Here is a 16,968-nt window from a genome sequence, read left to right on the forward strand (position 1 = left end):
GAGTACTGAAGCAAAGAGAGGCCATTCTAGCAATTCTTTTTTGCTGTTAAATTGTGATAACGAGATGATTACTCGTTATAATGGGATATTATCTTAATATCATGAAATATTAAGCTCTGTTATACCACGATAATGACACAATGAGAAGTGATGTTCTTACTCGGAGCTGAGCCCCTCCCTAAAAGTTAGATCCTAGTATCGCTCCTGAGTACACACACAAAAGGGGCAACGTTCCAAAAAAGGTGAAAATGGTGACATGCCGTGTTCAGTGGAAGGTGATGGCAACCAGATCCCTAAGACTCCGGACTTGGTGTTTGTAATCTGGATGCAGGAAGATGGTGGCAACACAGACACATGAAAAATCTTGGGGAAGTCCACAAGCATAAGCATTTTCCAGAGTCTTCCCTTGCCACTCATGTTAATATAATGGGTAATGTTTGGGTAATGTTGCACCCAGAGGCGTCCTCAGTTTTGTGTGTCTGCAGTCACAATGTTTTAGTTCATTCAAAAAGTTTCTCACCATTTCTCTGGAACGATTCCACATAAACTGCTGCTGGCAAATACAACAAGTTCAGTGACCCCTGTAATCCAGTACCCATTCTGAATTAACCTATGCTCATGACATAGCCACTGCAGAGTTTACAAACCTACACAAAGTGCAGCAGAGTTTTCAACGGTTTTTTAGCTTTGAAATGGTGAAATTATGTGGATGAAAGGCATAAACGTAGCTGAAGTTATGCCTTTTGAAATGAAACCTTATTAGTGGGGATGTGGCCCAGGTTTCCACCCGGCTTCATTTACACCTGTCATGTCCAACGTTTTTGAAATGGGACAGTTCTGTGGGGTTATGGAATATTTTCAATTGAAAGTAGTCACACTGTTCCTATTTGACGTAGCAAGGTGAGAGGTGAATCAGGCGCTTTTGCTGGGGCCATCCATCCATCCATCCATCCATCCATCCATCCATTTTCTGCCACTTATCCTGTTAAGGGTCGGGAGGCTTGGAGCCTATCCCAGCTGCCTTCGGGCGAGAGGCGGGCTACACCCTGGACAGGTCGCCTGTTCGTCACAGGGCCAACACATACAGACAGGCAAAATTTGCTTTCACAGCCACACCTACGATCAATGCAGAGTATCCGATTAACCTCATCCCCACTTGCCTGTCTGTTGACTGTAGCTGGAGTGCCCTAAGAGAACCCACGCAGGCACAGGGAGAACATGCAGACTCCACTCAGAAAGATCCCATGCCCGAGTCAGGACTCAAACTCAAAACCTTCTCGCTGTGAGGTGACAGTGGTAAACACTGCACCACCGTGCCACCCATTAGTCCAAAGGATAAAACAAAATCTCAGATGTCACTGACACAGCAGGGGCCCAAACCCTTAGCTTAACTAACGTGAAACAGTCTGCCCACCCACGTTTTTAGAGCATGTGAGTACGTGCCAAATAGGGAAGCTAGCAGTGAGAACCTGTGAAGGAGAAGAGGTGACACACAGTTTTAATATTTTTAATCTATGCAGCCCTCACTGTTTGTATAAGCAGGTAATCTCTACAGCAATAGCATGTAATATGTGGGTAATTGCTCATAAACCCGTGAGATTAAAACAAAAAAAAAACCAACAACATCTGAAGCACTAAAGTGATTTATCCTTGACTTTAAGAGGAGCATTTACTTGTAGCGTTGAAGCAAGTGGACCCAAACGCAAAGTTTACAAGTGGGCAGATAATGCGAATTTGGTTTTCTTGACCAACAAAAATAAGATTAAATAAATGAATACTACATTGGAACTCACTGGAGACTGAAATGATGACTTGGAGAACATGTTGGACAAATCATCCAGCAAGCGGACAAAAGAGGAATAAAGAAAACAATGTGTAAAACAGACATGAGGACATAAATAAAACAAAACTTGTACAAGGACAGGCAAGAATAAATTGGTCAAGAAACCCTGGGAACTCCCAGATCGCTACCACTTTGTGTATTCTTTATTTGATCGTTTAATAATAAATTATGTCCTTACGGTTTGGTCTCCTTCATTTATGTTCCTGCCTTCCTGCATGAACAGAGTATGTGTAAATAATTGCAGCATACAGAAAGTACAGGTGTACACTGAGTGTACGACAAGTGGCAAGTGCCGATCCTTGTGGGGGTACTAGAGGTCAGAGTTCAGGAGGAACAAAGGTGGTTCTCCTCTGCTGGACACCATAGCGCGCTGTTGTCAACATCCTTGTTGAGCCAAGTCCCCTTGAATGCCGAGATGCATGTTCTCCTGTACTCATGCAGGTGGTTGAAGTTGTTGTTGAAGGAAATAGGTTCCGACGGGGTCACATGAACGCCACAGGCTTGGACATGGCGAGAAATTAACTTGTAACGTTCTTGTTTTGTCACCATTTCTGTAAACACTGGGACACTACTGGTGGTAAGAAATCGTCCGGTCAGTTAAGAACCCTCTGCTGATCCTCCGTCGAGCATTACTTGACCTGGCTGCTGGGGGAAAGGACAGACGTAAGCTGAAAATATCTCCCAGGCTTGACACAGTGCTCTTCCATCTGCACTCTGTAATTACCAGCAGTGCAATCAGCAGACTCGTTAATTTCCCCTGACTGGCAGCCGCTGACAGCTCAATTGCAGAAAATGCACTGGTACAACTTTATAAGTAAATGGAACTGATGCCCTGTAACATTCTTCAGTCACAGAGGTTGCGCAAACAAAGTACATATTATTATGAACACATGAATACTTAAAGTTAGACACCATGTTTTGTTTTTTTTTCTGCTTGGTACCTACTCATGTAAATCCTTCCACCCCACTGAAACATGAGATGAGAACCAAAAAGACATTGACATGAATGCATAGTTGCACAGCCTTCAACTTCTGGTTGCACACATGAGAGAGCTTTTAGAGTCTGCAGGACTATTGATTTCAGTGCAAAGCAATATGAAGCAATCCAGAAGCAGACAATCCACCTGCAAAGTGATTGGGGTGAGTGAGCCAGCAGGAATGGCCCAGATAAATAGATCACTTAATGGGGTGTTTACAGCAGCGATTTAACATGATGCATGAGAGAACAGACAACAGGAGAGGGGCTCCAACTGGTGCAGGTGGGAAAAGAGTCGAGGAAGTTTGAATACAATTTATGCATAAATCTAAAGCACCTTTGCAAATGTTTTGTAATCATCATGAATTATCTTTAAGAATTTCTCCCCTCCACTATGAGATCATGCCCCTGTGCTACCCAAGTTATTCATTAAATCATTATTCGTGGAATATCTAATCAAAAGGGATTCAGCCTGAGATGCATCCTTTTGCAGCAAGTGAAAAATTGTCTATGGTCTGACAGAACCACGAGGAGAGCATGGCATAGAATGTATCACTTCCCCCGAAGAGGTTATGTGTTCACCCGCGCCTGTTTGGTTGTTTGTCAGATTGTAGGATTATGCAAAAAGTACCTGGTGAAGGGGTGGAATGTGATTCAAGGAAGAAACATAAAAGATCTGTTTAACAAGCCCAAACCCCCCCCCCCCCCCCCAAAAAAAAACGATGCCTTTGCACCGACTAACTTTTATAATGGGACGTTATACTAAATTAAATCTCACCGGCCCTGAAATCGCTTTGATCATCAATTAGTATTGAATCCTTGAGTCATTTACAGTCGTCTCGTAATAGAATTCGCAAAATTGACTGAAACAAAAATGACTCATTACGCACTTCGCTTCAGAGTTTCACTTCTAAGCACATGCACGTTTTTTTTTTATCATTAGTAGTAGTAGTATTTTGGGTTAGAGCAGTGGAAAAATGTCATGTGGGTCCTCAACATGCATATTTTTGGATACTTGAAAGGGAAAAAAAACCCACTTCTTGGGTGAAGTGTGTCTGTGAACGGGGATCAAACACCTACATCTAAAAGAAAGTGCACTGTTCTTGTGATCCATCCACAGACTTCCCTGCTTTATATTCGCATCATTTGGTTGACTCTTTTTCACTGGTCTTATTTACTGTTCTCCTGCTTTAAGCATTTTTTTCATTTTCTTTAAAAAAAAAAATTTCTGCGGTGGATTAAATTAAAGTATGAAAAACTAAACTAGACCTAAAGGTCTTCTAGAATAGGCTTTGGTTGTGTTATTAATCAACTTTAAATATAGCATATTTTGTGAAGAATGCGTTCCCTTTTCTTCTTCCCTAAACTGTTGAAGGGCAGCAGCTACCAAGGGCGTTGAGTGTGAGCCTGTTTGATAATGCACTTATCAACTGCCATGAAATAAACATGGTGAGAGAAGAGCATCCACTGAGCAGGTAGCAAAAGTACATTTCCTTTCGCTGCCTGACTATATCAATGCATGAAACTCTTATTTTGAAAAAAAAAAAAAAAGGAAAAGAAAAACATAGTGGAACAAGTGCACTTAGGGGACAAGCTTTCCCAAGGACAAAAGCCCACTCTTTTAGAATATGGAAATCCAAAAAATGAACCATCACAGATGTGTCACTTTGAAAAACACACCACCAAAAAAGGCTGCCGAATTTAATTTGCTCTCCCCAGAACTAAACACATTCCTAATTTGTAAAAAAAAAAAAAAAAAAAAAAAAATTTGAGCACAATGTTATGCAGTCCTGCAAATACACAGACAGACATAACTACAAACTAAAACAGTCGCTTAAAGGTACAATTTGTTAGAGGATCATTTGATGCTCACCAATCAAGTTGGTTAGTGATGCCACTCTGGAGCGTGCTGCAGCTCAACTCCAATCCCTCCAGAGTGAGCGAAAGTGTGTCACCACACCGCAAAGAAGCTGGAGTCGCTCTGAAGCTATTCACCTGGTGGCGGTGGGAAAACTGGGACAACACTCGAACCACGATCCTTTTATAATGTAAAATGATGAGGGGTTTGTGGTCCAGACCTTTCTTCCTTAAAAGAGATTCATATTTTTTTTTTAGTCACAAAACAGAGCTTTTGACCATGAACTGAGCGATGAGAGTAACTAAACTGGTAAATTGAGAGTAAGCACCCGAAATGTTGCTAATACCCTGCCCTCTATTGATTTAGAGCATGGAGGATGAAATACTCTTGTTAGATGAACTACCGATTGTACCTGTAACCCCAAGATGATAAATGACAACTGAGTGTGTTTTACGGCTGTCAAGTAAATCGGAAAGTAAGAGACTGCAACTGTGATAAAGCGGCATTAATATGACCTTTATCGTCTCGTTTCATTTTTAATAGGAAGTGAAGCAATAACGCTACTTTCCTCAAATCTGTCCACACAAAATATCTTTGGGAATTTGATTGAATCATTGACAGAGTGGCTTTAACTTAAGCTGATTATTACAAAAATAAGAGGTACTGTCGTGGAAGATCCAACATAAAATCCAACATAAAATCTGGCTTGATGTTATGTAGCATGTTTAAGTACACCACTCTAACTCCAGCAGCAATAATCCTACAAATGTATGTATGTATGCAGGGAATGTGTGTATGCAGTGAAGATATGAAAGGGCATCATCTCAGTAGAGAAGGTTTTACATATCTGTTTTTCAATCTGGTAGTTATGACCCTGTGTGTGTGTGTGTGTGTGTGTGTGTGTGTGTGTGTGTGTGTGTGTGTGAGAGAGAGAGAGAGAGAGAGAGATAAACCAACCACATGATTGTGTTCATCATAGCAAGCTACAGAGGTGACATTTACATTATGTGATGAGCTATCAATTTCTCACATCTGTGTACATGCGCATACACAAACTCTCTCGCCAGACACTCACACACACACACACACACACACACACACACACACACACACACACACACACGCACACACCATGAGTAACGTTGATGCACTCCACTGTCTGCCATATTTAATGCTGGCTACACATTAGAATGCGTCTGAAGAAAGCTTGATCACCTTGAATAAATCAGCGTTGTGTTTTGGAGAAGCTAATGAAATAAGCCAATCGATCAATTCTTTCAAACACTATAAATCCAATACACAAAAATCTCAAAACACATTTCCCTAACGTTTGTCACTTGAAACATGATGAATCTAACGATCTGCGTCATGTGTACAATCTATAAAGTCCAGCTGATGTTGGCCTCCATAGTAGCTCAAAAAAAGAACATGATTTCTTTTTTTTTTTGGATTAATTTTAATGTGAGGGGTCCAAATCAAGGCAATTGCCATAGAGTTAACATTGGGGGTGAGCCAAATCTGCCAGTGGGTCCACCACTTCAACCCTAAAGAAAATAGCAGCCACTCCGACATGTCAGAGTGAATCAGTACCAATGTAGAAAAAGTCTTTCATTTTAAAGGATAAGAATTGATTGAAATTGCATTATTCATTACATTGTCAACATTGCACAAAACAAACAAACAAACAAACAAACAAACAAAAAACAGTTGTACATTTCTTGTAACCTAATTTACCTTACTCAACGCGGGGTCACTATTCGGGAAGATGAAGGTTTGCTATACAGGTGTACCAAGATCAGCTAGCCCAATTAGCCTACAGTCATTTAGGACACTGATTGGAAAGTGGTACCAATCAATCTTTATGTTCTTATTTTTGTATATCTGAGCAGTTAACAATATGAAATGCTCCATTTATTAACATTGGACTCGTACTGACGGACCCTTGACGACAGATTTATAGAAACACGACCGTTTGCTCAACGACAGCGTCAGATCAATTTCCAGCTCCGCGGTAAATCTCAGATTGAAACCACGAACTTCATTTTTCACCTGTTGCAAGTAGATGCTGTTTTCTGTTCATTAAGATCAGGTGCGAGTAGGAAACTGACAGTTGGGCGCTTTGCTGCAGACACACAATGAAAGTGGAAGTAATATGATTGTTCAGTTCTTTTTGGGTGCGTGATTTTCTGCCGACGTTATTTATGAGAGCGACTCTTTTATGCACAGCCAGAGGGAAGGTTACAACTCTGTAACACATGACAGTAATCCCAGTCTGATTAAAGCAATGATGACTAAATATGAGATGAATATAATCCCCCCAAAAAAATAATAATATCACAAAATGCATGATGAATGATCTCAAGTAAGGCATTACATAAATTTCAGCATCACACTCACGATTGTAAAGCATCCACCCTCAGACTCTCTCTTTCAATGTGAATAATTACACTGCGTCATCTCTTTGCAGGTCTGTGATGCGTTTCACTTCATCCCACGTCCCTTACAGCATGAGTCAGTGTGGTCCAACACCATGTTCTACAGATCCAAGCTGCCCTTTCTTTCTTTATCAACTGTGGTTTCAGGCCCTTTTAGTGTTTTAACATCTAGAACACTGACATAAAAGACACAGGAAAATCCATTTGTCATGTCCCTCACTGCACAATTCATTATAGATGGTGCACTGAACCTCTACAAAAGCGGCAATTGCTTTAAAGAGTAAGCTTTTCAGTGTTTTCTGAGAAACCAATTTCAGAAAGTAATTAATCTTCAGGGAGAGATTTTTGTGCTATTTGGTGAAGGTGAAGCTGTCTTGGCTTCATGAAACCTAATTGAGATTGGGTGATGTTTACAAAAGGAATAGATTCAAAATCTAGAAGTTCATCCTGCAGCTGAATCATTTGAGGACAGACAACCTGAGGATAGCATGTCCTTGGATCACATGAAGGAAAACACAAGTGAGGCAAGATGAAAATACAGTCAATTAAATTACATGCTGAAGGAAAACTAAAATAGGCACGGTGGTGCAGTGGTGAGCACGGTCGCCTCACAGCAAGAAGGTTCCGGATTTGAGTCCGGGCTCCATGAGTCTCCATGTTCTCCCTGTTCCTGCGTGGGTTCTCTCTGGTACTCCAGCTTCCTCCCACAGTCCAAAGACATCAAGAGAGGACGAGGCTGATTGATACTCTAAATTGACCGTAGGTATGAATGTGAGTGTGAATGGTTGTCTGTCTCTATGTGTTGGCCCTGCGATGGACTGTTGACCTGTCCAGGGTGAACCCCGCCTCTCGCCTGAAGGCAGCTGGGATAGGCTCCACCCCTCCCCGTGACCCTTAACGGGATAAGCGGATGGATGGATGGATGAAAACATGATTCCTGGCAGTCAGTCACAGTTTGACTCAACTGTCAAAGTCAAACTGAAAATCATAAAAACACCCTCCTTTGCAATGAGGTTTAAACTCAGTGATCAAAAGTCTTACGATGCTTACATCCGTGTGGAGAGGAAAACCGGAAATTATCCGGGTTGGTTGTTCTAAGCTCTTGCTGAAGCATTTGTTTTGAGTGTACGAATGAATACGAACGAATTAATTAATCCCAGAATTTACAACTGTGTTTTCGAAAAAATAAATATCTGGTGTGAAAGGGTCTCTTCGATGGACTTTTTTTAATTCAGGCAATGAAGGGACAAATGTGCGCTGAGCAGGTTTTCGGAATAATATGCAACAAAAGCAGCGTAGTGGTTCCCCTTGGCCGATATGATTTTTTCCACTGGATTATGGATTTTGCAGAAAATAAACTTAAGTGGCATGTTTTGTTCAGTAAAATAAAGAAAACGTTTACAATTCGAATTATATTCTATTACTTTTTTTCACCAAAACCTGATACAAAATAACGTTGAAATAATGTGATACAAATTTCTATAGATTTCTTCAATGGAAAATGGAATGATGTCTTCTTCTTTTTTTCCAACATTCTTCACTTAGGCTGAGTTAAGGCCAGAATGACCAAAAAAGGTGTTTTTAGCTTCTTCTGTAACATGAGAGTTGCCACCAATGCACTCTTCTTTATTTCTTTAACCTTCACATTTCGCTCAATTTACAAGCAATTAGGGCTCCTTCAAAATAAACTGTTCCTTACGAGTGAGTGTACAAAGTGAATAATGTACAAAGTTTGGATTTGGTGCCCCGGCAGCACATTACAATGCAGATCACATAAGTGGGGAAGATTAATGCCAGTGTTCTGGCCTGTTAGACAAACACTCGCATTTCTGGATCATCCTCCCACTGATCAATTACCAACACCGCTGTGATCCAGCATAAGTGTTGCTGCTGTTGTGCTCTCTCTCTCTCTCTCTCTCTCTCTATGTGTGTGTGTGTGTGTGTGTGTGAGTGTGTGTAGGCTACAAGTCAAACTGCCAAATAGACAGCAGGAGTGAGCAAGGGAGAGTGTGTATGACGTGAGGAGAGGAAATGCGTGCCTATTTGTCTCGTTGCTTGCTTTGGAGCTGGTAGGTACAGAGGTATGGCAGCCTTACAGGGTCAACATTCTACTTTGGCTTGTGCTCTCTAAGTAAATTATGAACAAAATGCCCCAGAAGAACACGCGTACAGACAAAGACCCAGCATAGCCAAAGAAGAATGAGTTGAAATTTTATGTCATCTTAACACAGCTGATTCGAAGTAGTTTAATATCATTGTTCCTCTTATTAGTATTATCATTATTCCTATTATTATTGTTGTTCATGATGTCGTACAGCATTTTTTTTTTTTTAAATAACTGTGTTTAAAATGAATATGCTGCTTCTTGGAACGGTTTGTTATCAAATGAAGTTTTGGTGTATTTCAATCTGCCATGACAAATGAAGTAATTGATTTTTTTCTTTTTTTTTTTTTATTCAGTTTTAATTACATATCACCAAATCGCACAAGTTATCTTATGACACTTTACAGGTCCCACACTCTAAAATGAATTAGGTGGAAAAACAGCCAAATTTCCTCAGGGGCAAGTACCTATGCTACATGAATCCAGTCGAAAGCGCTTTGCCTGCTAGGTGACAAAACAACAGCAAAAATAATATCACGAATAAATATGCAATCAAATAATACAGAACAGCTAGAAAGTAAAAGAAAACAAAAAATACAAACTACAACGGGCCAGGAGTGCTGACACGCATGTGGACGTGCTAATAGCTTCACTGGTGTGGCTAACATTTCACTTGTTAACATTTTGTCAGCCCTGACCTTCACCAACAAGGTAAAAAAGTGGTAAAAAGCAGAAGTTTGAATCTTAAGGTTTGCTGTCAGAAAACCTTCATGAATGCTTCTGATTCAACAGACTGTAAACCACAGACAGACTCAAAGGGGACTTTCTGACAGAAAGGGTCATTTTTTTGTGTGTGCCAATAATATCAACACATGCTCGTCCTCTGTGAAATGAGGGTAATGAGGTGGGCGTGTCTTTTAATACAAACGAAATAGTCTTTGTAAGGTTTCCAAGATCGACCTGGATCTTTTACGAGGGGGCAAGAGGCGCAAATAAAGTCGCATCGCTGATTGGCTGATTGTAGCAGGAAGTCCCGTCAGTACGCTGCTATCACGTGACTCTTACGCAGCAACCGCTTCCAGAAACTCAACACGCCAACCGCGGAAGAGTTCAATATGGTCCCCGAACTTGCAGTCTCTCACATTTTGGGGATAATTTGCCTACTTTTTCTCTCTATGATCCCCCCTGTGGAGGCGTACGACGCGGGCGACGCACTGGCCCTGCTGCTGGGGACCGTCCTCGCGGTGGTGGGCTTCTGCGCCTTCCTGGGCTGGTACGCACGGAGGCGGAACGGACAGCTGTGAGAGGAGAGAGGGGATCTCCGGGGTCGTGCTCCCGTCCTTGTTATAACAGTCCCCCGTGCTCATGTTTCGATGAACGTTGGAGCTCCTGGCACAAGGTTTGTGTCGAAGAAGCGATTGAGAGGAGAAACGTGCCTTGTTTATGCAGGAATCACGTGGTGTAAAATGAGGAAGCGCGAGTCCAGGAAGCTGCCACACAGCTGAGATTAAGGACCAAACTCTGAAGCATTTTTATATACAAAGAGAAACTGAAGAAGCTGCTGTTTTTCGCCTATCTTTCCTGCTTTGGAGTGAATTTCCTCTTTGGTGACACAACATTGTCTGAAGCACAATATGACAAGTGCTGGTGTACTTGCTATTAAAATCGTGACAATACAGCTTTGTGGGAAATAAATGGCTTTCATGTTCTTCACAAGTCAAGGTCATGATTTTGAATTGACTTTTTAGGTTTTTTTTTGGGATGTTTTAACTCAGGAAATAGTTGCAGTCTGCCTTTTAGTTAATACTGGTGTGGTGCAACACTTTTTAGCTAGTATATCCTGTATGAGTTGCTTGGATATTTGTCCTCACGCTCACGAAAAGCCTTTTAAAGTTGAATAGGGGACGGGATACTATTCATACGGTCACGTAAAAGCTGGAAAATCATGGAATTTCAATTTCCAGGCCAGAATAAATATTTAGAAAGGAATTAAAGTCAGAAAACGTTGTGAAATTGACCTCAACAACAATAACATACACGATTCGGGTAACGCTGACTGAAAGAAGTTAATCTAGTTTTCAGATCCAAAGGTCCAAAGAAAACACAAGACAGAAAACACAGCGCACTGCATGTAGTTTTATGGGCCGACTGTGCAGGTGAAACCAGGTATTGAAGATCCTATCTTACTTGATGTCAGCTACATTTTTTTTATGAGAAAATGGCAATTTTTTAAAGTTGTTGAACGATTTTAACATTTGATCATGATGATATATCAAAAGATTTTACTGCCATGAGTGAAGGTCCAAATTGGAACATTATGGCATCGCCAAGGACTTTTCACGCCTGCTCTTGTCCATAATCCATCCATCCATCTTACAGCCACGCCTACGGTCAATTTAGAGTATCTGATTCACCTCGTCCCCTCTTGCATGTTTTAGGACTGTGAAAGGAAGCCGGCGTACCCGGAGAGAACCCTCGCAGGTACAAGGAAAACATGCAAACTCCGCACAGCAAGAAGGTCCCGGGCTTGAGCCGGGGCGCGAACTTGGGACCTTCTCGCTGTGAGGCGACTGACACCGCACCGCCGCGCCATCCTTGTTCATAATTCATTTTTATTTATTATTAACTCACCACATCTGCGATCATTGGTAAGCTGAAATTGAGAAGCATGTTAACTGCTCTTTAATCATAAAAAATAGAAATCTGCATCGTTCGCCAGTCCTACTCCGTGAAATTTTCATCAGTTGCCAGTGGTAACAGATTCCCTACATGTATGATCATCATACATTTATGTCTCCTGGCTCAGGTAGACACCAACACCAACTACTCCTTGCTGTGTTTAATATGGGTGCGTTTTTTTTTGTTTTTTTTTTTAGTGTACATGGAATTTTGGGCTCCCCATACATGATGCAGAAATCAAAGTCAATGAATTTGTCATGCTGCCTTGGCTCTGCAGGACGAACAACAGCGGGCAAAGTGCTTGTCAATTATGCATATACAGCAAAGGGAAGTCACTCTACCTTGAGGTGAACTCCCCTGCCCCGTTTAACCCTTTACTTTGTACACACAAAAGGTGAAAACTTGTTGTCACTCACGCTCTCATACAGACGCAAGCAGGATTCAAAAAGGTCGGATGAATAAAATAGTACGCTTTTGTGTTGAGTGACATTACAAAATGAGTTTTGAAGGTAGGTCGAAACCGATCTCGAACCCCTCAGGATGATGGTGGCTGTTTTTAGGTCGGCGTTTGTAAACCCAGATATCAAAATAATGACACCGCGATCCTCGATTAAATACTGTAACGTATTACCGGCCAGCAGCTGCGGCCTAGTTGAGCAGATGAGAGAGACGGAGCCGCCGCCGTCGCCGCCGCCGCTGCTGCAACAAGAGACAAGACGCGTCTTGGATCACAAATAGGGATGCAGAACGCATGCGCACTGGGCTCCGTTTACTGTATGATATTCACCGTGGAGGAGGAAAAAAAAGGGGGACAGGCAACATATTAGGCTTTTTAAAAACGGCAAAACCCGACGCATGCAATGTAAATAACCTCCAGGAGGAAATCGGATTATCAACAGGTAGGATTTTGATTGATTTTGTGATCGACAATCCGCCCCCCCCCCACCTCTTTTTTTGGCCTCGTCTTGTGTAGTGGCTTCGATTCGATTCCTAGCAGAGGACTTGGGGATAATTCTCCTCTATTTGACGCGGGGATCAGCCACACTCTTGTGCTTTATTTGACCATTAACGACTGGGATGCAGCAACGGCGACTGTGTGTTTTTCTTCCTTTTATTTGACCGACGCTGGCTGGAATCGGAGGGGAGAAGACGCGTAAGTATAGAGCCAATATGAATGAAAGCAGATATGTTCTTATCTAATTGCTCTTGAATAAAACATAGTCATATCCTTACTACCTGATTATTTATTTTTTGTTGTCAACCCGCGTTATGATGTCGAAATGTTGCTTTGCTGTCAATATTCCACGGCAACTCTTTGTAATTAGTCATGTAAAAGATGATCTGGAAAATGGAGGTTGGCTCAATAATCGCCCCATTAAGAACGGTGCATATTAACGTAATCCAGTTAACCTTTAATCAGACAAAACATGGATGCTTCATTGTGTGCGCGCTCCGTCAGTTTGCCACAATAACGCACAGAAAAGGCTGGGTGAGTTTATACGTCTTCTCCCGTACTGCAGGCTGTAGGGTGTGATCGAGACGAGCTTGGACTGCATTTCTGTTAATGTTTCATATATGCTTGAAATGTCCGGTTAAATCCAATCGTTGCTCTCTGTGCACTCCCCCCCCCCCCCCCCAACCCATCAAGGGTAAAAATGCGTCGTTTGTTAATGAGGACTGTGCTGCTAACACAATGTTTTGTTTTGTTTTTAATTATTAAGGTCATTATAAAGAAGAAAAATAATCACTATGTGGTTTGTTTATCTCCATACCGTTCCACGCTCAAATCTAAAACAAATAAATAAATAATTGACAACCAGACGGATTGCTCCTCACAAATGCAAACTATGCAGCTGTTTTATGGCCCTGAATGCTGATGGGTTGTTAATATTTTTGTCTCTAGGTGTGATGAGACAAAAGAACAAAGGATGCCTTAGAGGAGAGGTTGCCTATATGCCTGGAAACCTCTTCAAAGCACACCGCCAAATGGATCTATCGCCTCCCCCTCCTGCCTCTAGATCATGATACTTGGCTGAAGCTATTCCGCTATCTTTATGATCCCTCCTCCATCTATGGCGAACTATAGCCATGCAGGGGACCACACCATCTTGCAGAATGTCTCTCCTCTCGCTACCTTCCTCAAACTGACCTCTCTGGGTTTTATTATTGGTGTTGGTGTGGTTGGGAACCTCCTGATTTCTATCCTGCTGGTCAAAGACAAGAGCCTGCACCGAGCACCCTACTATTTCCTGCTGGACCTGTGCGCCTCTGATATCCTGCGCTCAGCCATCTGCTTCCCCTTTGTCTTCACCTCAGTCAAGAATGGCTCCGCCTGGACATACGGCACGTTAACCTGCAAAGTGATCGCCTTCCTGGGTGTGCTGTCCTGTTTCCACACTGCATTCATGCTATTCTGTGTTAGTGTCACACGCTACTTGGCCATTGCACATCACCGCTTCTATACTAAGAGGTTGACCTTCTGGACCTGTCTGGCTGTCATCTGCATGGTGTGGACATTGTCAGTCGCTATGGCATTCCCACCAGTGCTAGACGTAGGGACGTATTCTTTTATCCAAGAGGAGGATCAGTGCACATTCCAGCACCGCTCCTTCAGGGCAAATGATTCACTGGGCTTCATGCTCCTGCTGGCTCTCATTCTCCTGGCCACACAGCTGGTTTACCTCAAGCTCATCTTCTTCGTCCACGACCGCCGAAAGATGAAGCCCGTCCAGTTTGTGCCTGCTGTCAGCCAGAACTGGACTTTCCATGGTCCAGGTGCCAGCGGGCAGGCAGCAGCCAACTGGCTAGCCGGATTTGGTCGAGGCCCCACCCCACCTACTTTGCTGGGAATCCGACAGAACAGCAATGCAGCGGGCCGCCGTCGCCTACTGGTATTGGATGAGTTCAAAACAGAGAAGAGGATTAGTAGGATGTTCTACATCATGACGTTTTTCTTCCTGGCTCTGTGGGGGCCCTATCTGGTAGCCTGCTACTGGCGGGTGTTTGCAAGGGGCCCCGTGGTTCCTGCAGGCTACCTCACAGCAGCCGTGTGGATGAGTTTTGCCCAGGCTGGGGTCAATCCTTTCATCTGCATCTTCTCCAACAGGGAGCTGCGGCGCTGTTTCAGCACCACACTCCTCTACTGCAGAAAATCCAGGTTACCAAGGGAACCCTACTGCGTTATATGAAGGTTGTGCTGTGTGTTTTTTTTTTTTCTCTTCAATGTCTCTATTTCCCTGATTGATCTTGATCTGGGCTTGCTCCCACTGTACAGCGAACTGTCTCTTTCTATCTCTCTTTTCTTCATCCTCCAGTTTGTCTCCTGTTCCTCCTTCTCCTTTCCCTTCATTTGCGAGGTAGAAGGCGGACTGCCAATCACGAGGCACTGCCAGAGTGATTGAATGTGATCAAACGTGGAGGCTGAGGGGGAATGGAATACGCAGGAGGTCTGGATCCCTCTCCTGTGTTTATGTTCTAGTAAACAGACACCATGGAAGGCCATGCCGATGCAGAAAAGCAAAAAGTCATGAAAAAAAAAGGAAAAAAAAAAGACAAAACAATGAAAAACCTCTTGCTTTGGATATTTTTGAAGATGCATTACTCTGTGAGGTGTGAAAAATATGAAAAGATACACGGGGAAAAAAAAAAAACACAAAACAAAGAAATGATACCTCTCAAGGAATCACTGGAAATGTTTTACATTTTAAGAGTTGCACTAAAAAGAAGATGTAAGATGCTTTTTTTTGGGTTGCTTTGCAAGGACAACTTTTTCCCTTTTTTTGTTTTTTTTTGGTCTCTCTCCAAACTAAACAATGAATGCTTTAATTTGCAACAGACTACACAATCGCTGTAAGTAAAGCAAAAACTGTTGGAATACACCATCACAAGAGGATAAAATGGTTTTAATGTAAGTGATATCTTTTTTTTTTCATTTACCGGGTGGGGGCTTAAAAATGGGGATTTACATCGTGTGGTTTTGAACTTAAAATCTAGAAATTATTTCTTGTAGTTTTACAAACCATATGTCCCTAGTGTTCCATTGTTATTTTCTTATCACCTTTTACAAAAAAAAGAGGAAAAAAAAAGTTGAAATGATGTTTTAAAAAAGTTGCTTTTAAAGAACCTTGTGCTTAAAAAAAAAACAAAAAAACAACAACAACAAAGACACTGAAGAAGAAGTAGTTCAATGTTTCATCATATCCATGTACCTAAACACTTATCATATTGTTACAGTATTGCTGATGCCACTCCGGGTGTTCTTGCCTTAATGGTTATGATATTGTCATGTTTCTTGGTTGTTGGTTTATTTGTTTATTTGTTTTAATTTCATGCACTCCTAAAAAAAAAAAAAAAATTTGTTTTAGATGCAAGGGCCATTTTTCTGTCTTCACACATGAAGTGCATGTCCATTTTAAAAGCTGGTCCACTCCCATGAGCATCACAGGCCATACACTGAGCAGCCCCATTTTTATTCTGCAATGGTTTGCTACACCCCACCGAGTGCTCAGAGCACAGGGAACATGTGTGTGTGTGCGCGCGCGCGCGCGTGTGTGTGTGTGTGTGTGTGTGGATCAGAGTGTGTGGATCAGACAACAGTCACTTCAAGACCAGAGCCTTAGTATGAAATCTTGCACAATTTGTAAAAAATGTAAAAGAAACAAAAAAAGGAAAAAAAAAAAAGGAGAAAAAAGAGGGACATTTAAGGCACACAGTCTTGTTTCTACTTTCCCTACATTTGCTCTCTACTGATTGTTTTTGATGATTTTTTCTCTTGTGGCCATTTTAATATTTATTATGTGTTCTTTTTTGTATATTATAGGTAGATTGTGTGTAAGTATGTGAGTCTTTCATTTTGAAGTCCCGAATGTGAGTACAGTTTCAGTTAGGATTGCATTTGCTGAAAGTTAACTGTGTAATCTGTTGCTTTTTTTGAAAATAAAAAGTTTCCATTTTGCAACTTTGTTTTTTTTTTTGTTTTTTTTTTTTGGTTGTTTTAATCCCTGTCATTTGATGGAGATCATACTGTTCGGCCTTCAGTGTAGTCAAGGTAGTAGCTGGAAATCATTAACTTAA

The 16,968-nt window shown here is 41.8% G+C and overlaps 2 protein-coding genes across 6 annotated transcripts in view; both read left to right on the forward strand.

The window, feature by feature from the left end:
* Positions 1 to 10,250: 10,250 nt before the first annotated feature.
* Positions 10,251 to 10,932, forward strand: LOC147262953 (small integral membrane protein 30). The gene has a single exon (XM_086202487.1). It carries the CDS (start codon positions 10,332 to 10,334, stop codon positions 10,518 to 10,520), a length of 189 nt encoding a protein of 62 aa, XP_086058613.1. The 5' UTR covers positions 10,251 to 10,331; the 3' UTR covers positions 10,521 to 10,932.
* Positions 10,933 to 12,661: 1,729 nt separating this feature from the next.
* gpr85 (G protein-coupled receptor 85) overlaps positions 12,662 to 16,968 on the forward strand; it is a 46,963-nt gene continuing 42,656 nt past the window's right edge. For 2 of the 5 annotated variants that reach the window (XR_015112599.1, XR_015112600.1), the window contains exons 1-2: positions 12,671 to 13,048; positions 13,799 to 15,802. Coding sequence is in view for 3 of the 5 variants with exons in the window: in XM_086202489.1 (XP_086058615.1) it covers positions 13,950 to 15,083 (1,134 nt within the window). In the remaining 2 variants the exon portion in view is untranslated. Of the gene's footprint in view, positions 13,049 to 13,317; positions 13,385 to 13,798; positions 16,059 to 16,968 lie in introns of those variants that run through there. The other 3 variants (XM_086202489.1, XM_086202488.1, XM_086202490.1) reach the window with 3 other exon arrangements.

The sequence above is a fragment of the Aulostomus chinensis genome, chromosome 4, assembly GCF_037954235.1.
Source record: "Aulostomus chinensis isolate RoL2024-O1b breed Wild chromosome 4, RoL_Achi_v1.0, whole genome shotgun sequence".
In the NCBI taxonomy this organism is placed as follows: Eukaryota; Metazoa; Chordata; class Actinopteri; order Syngnathiformes; family Aulostomidae; genus Aulostomus; species Aulostomus chinensis.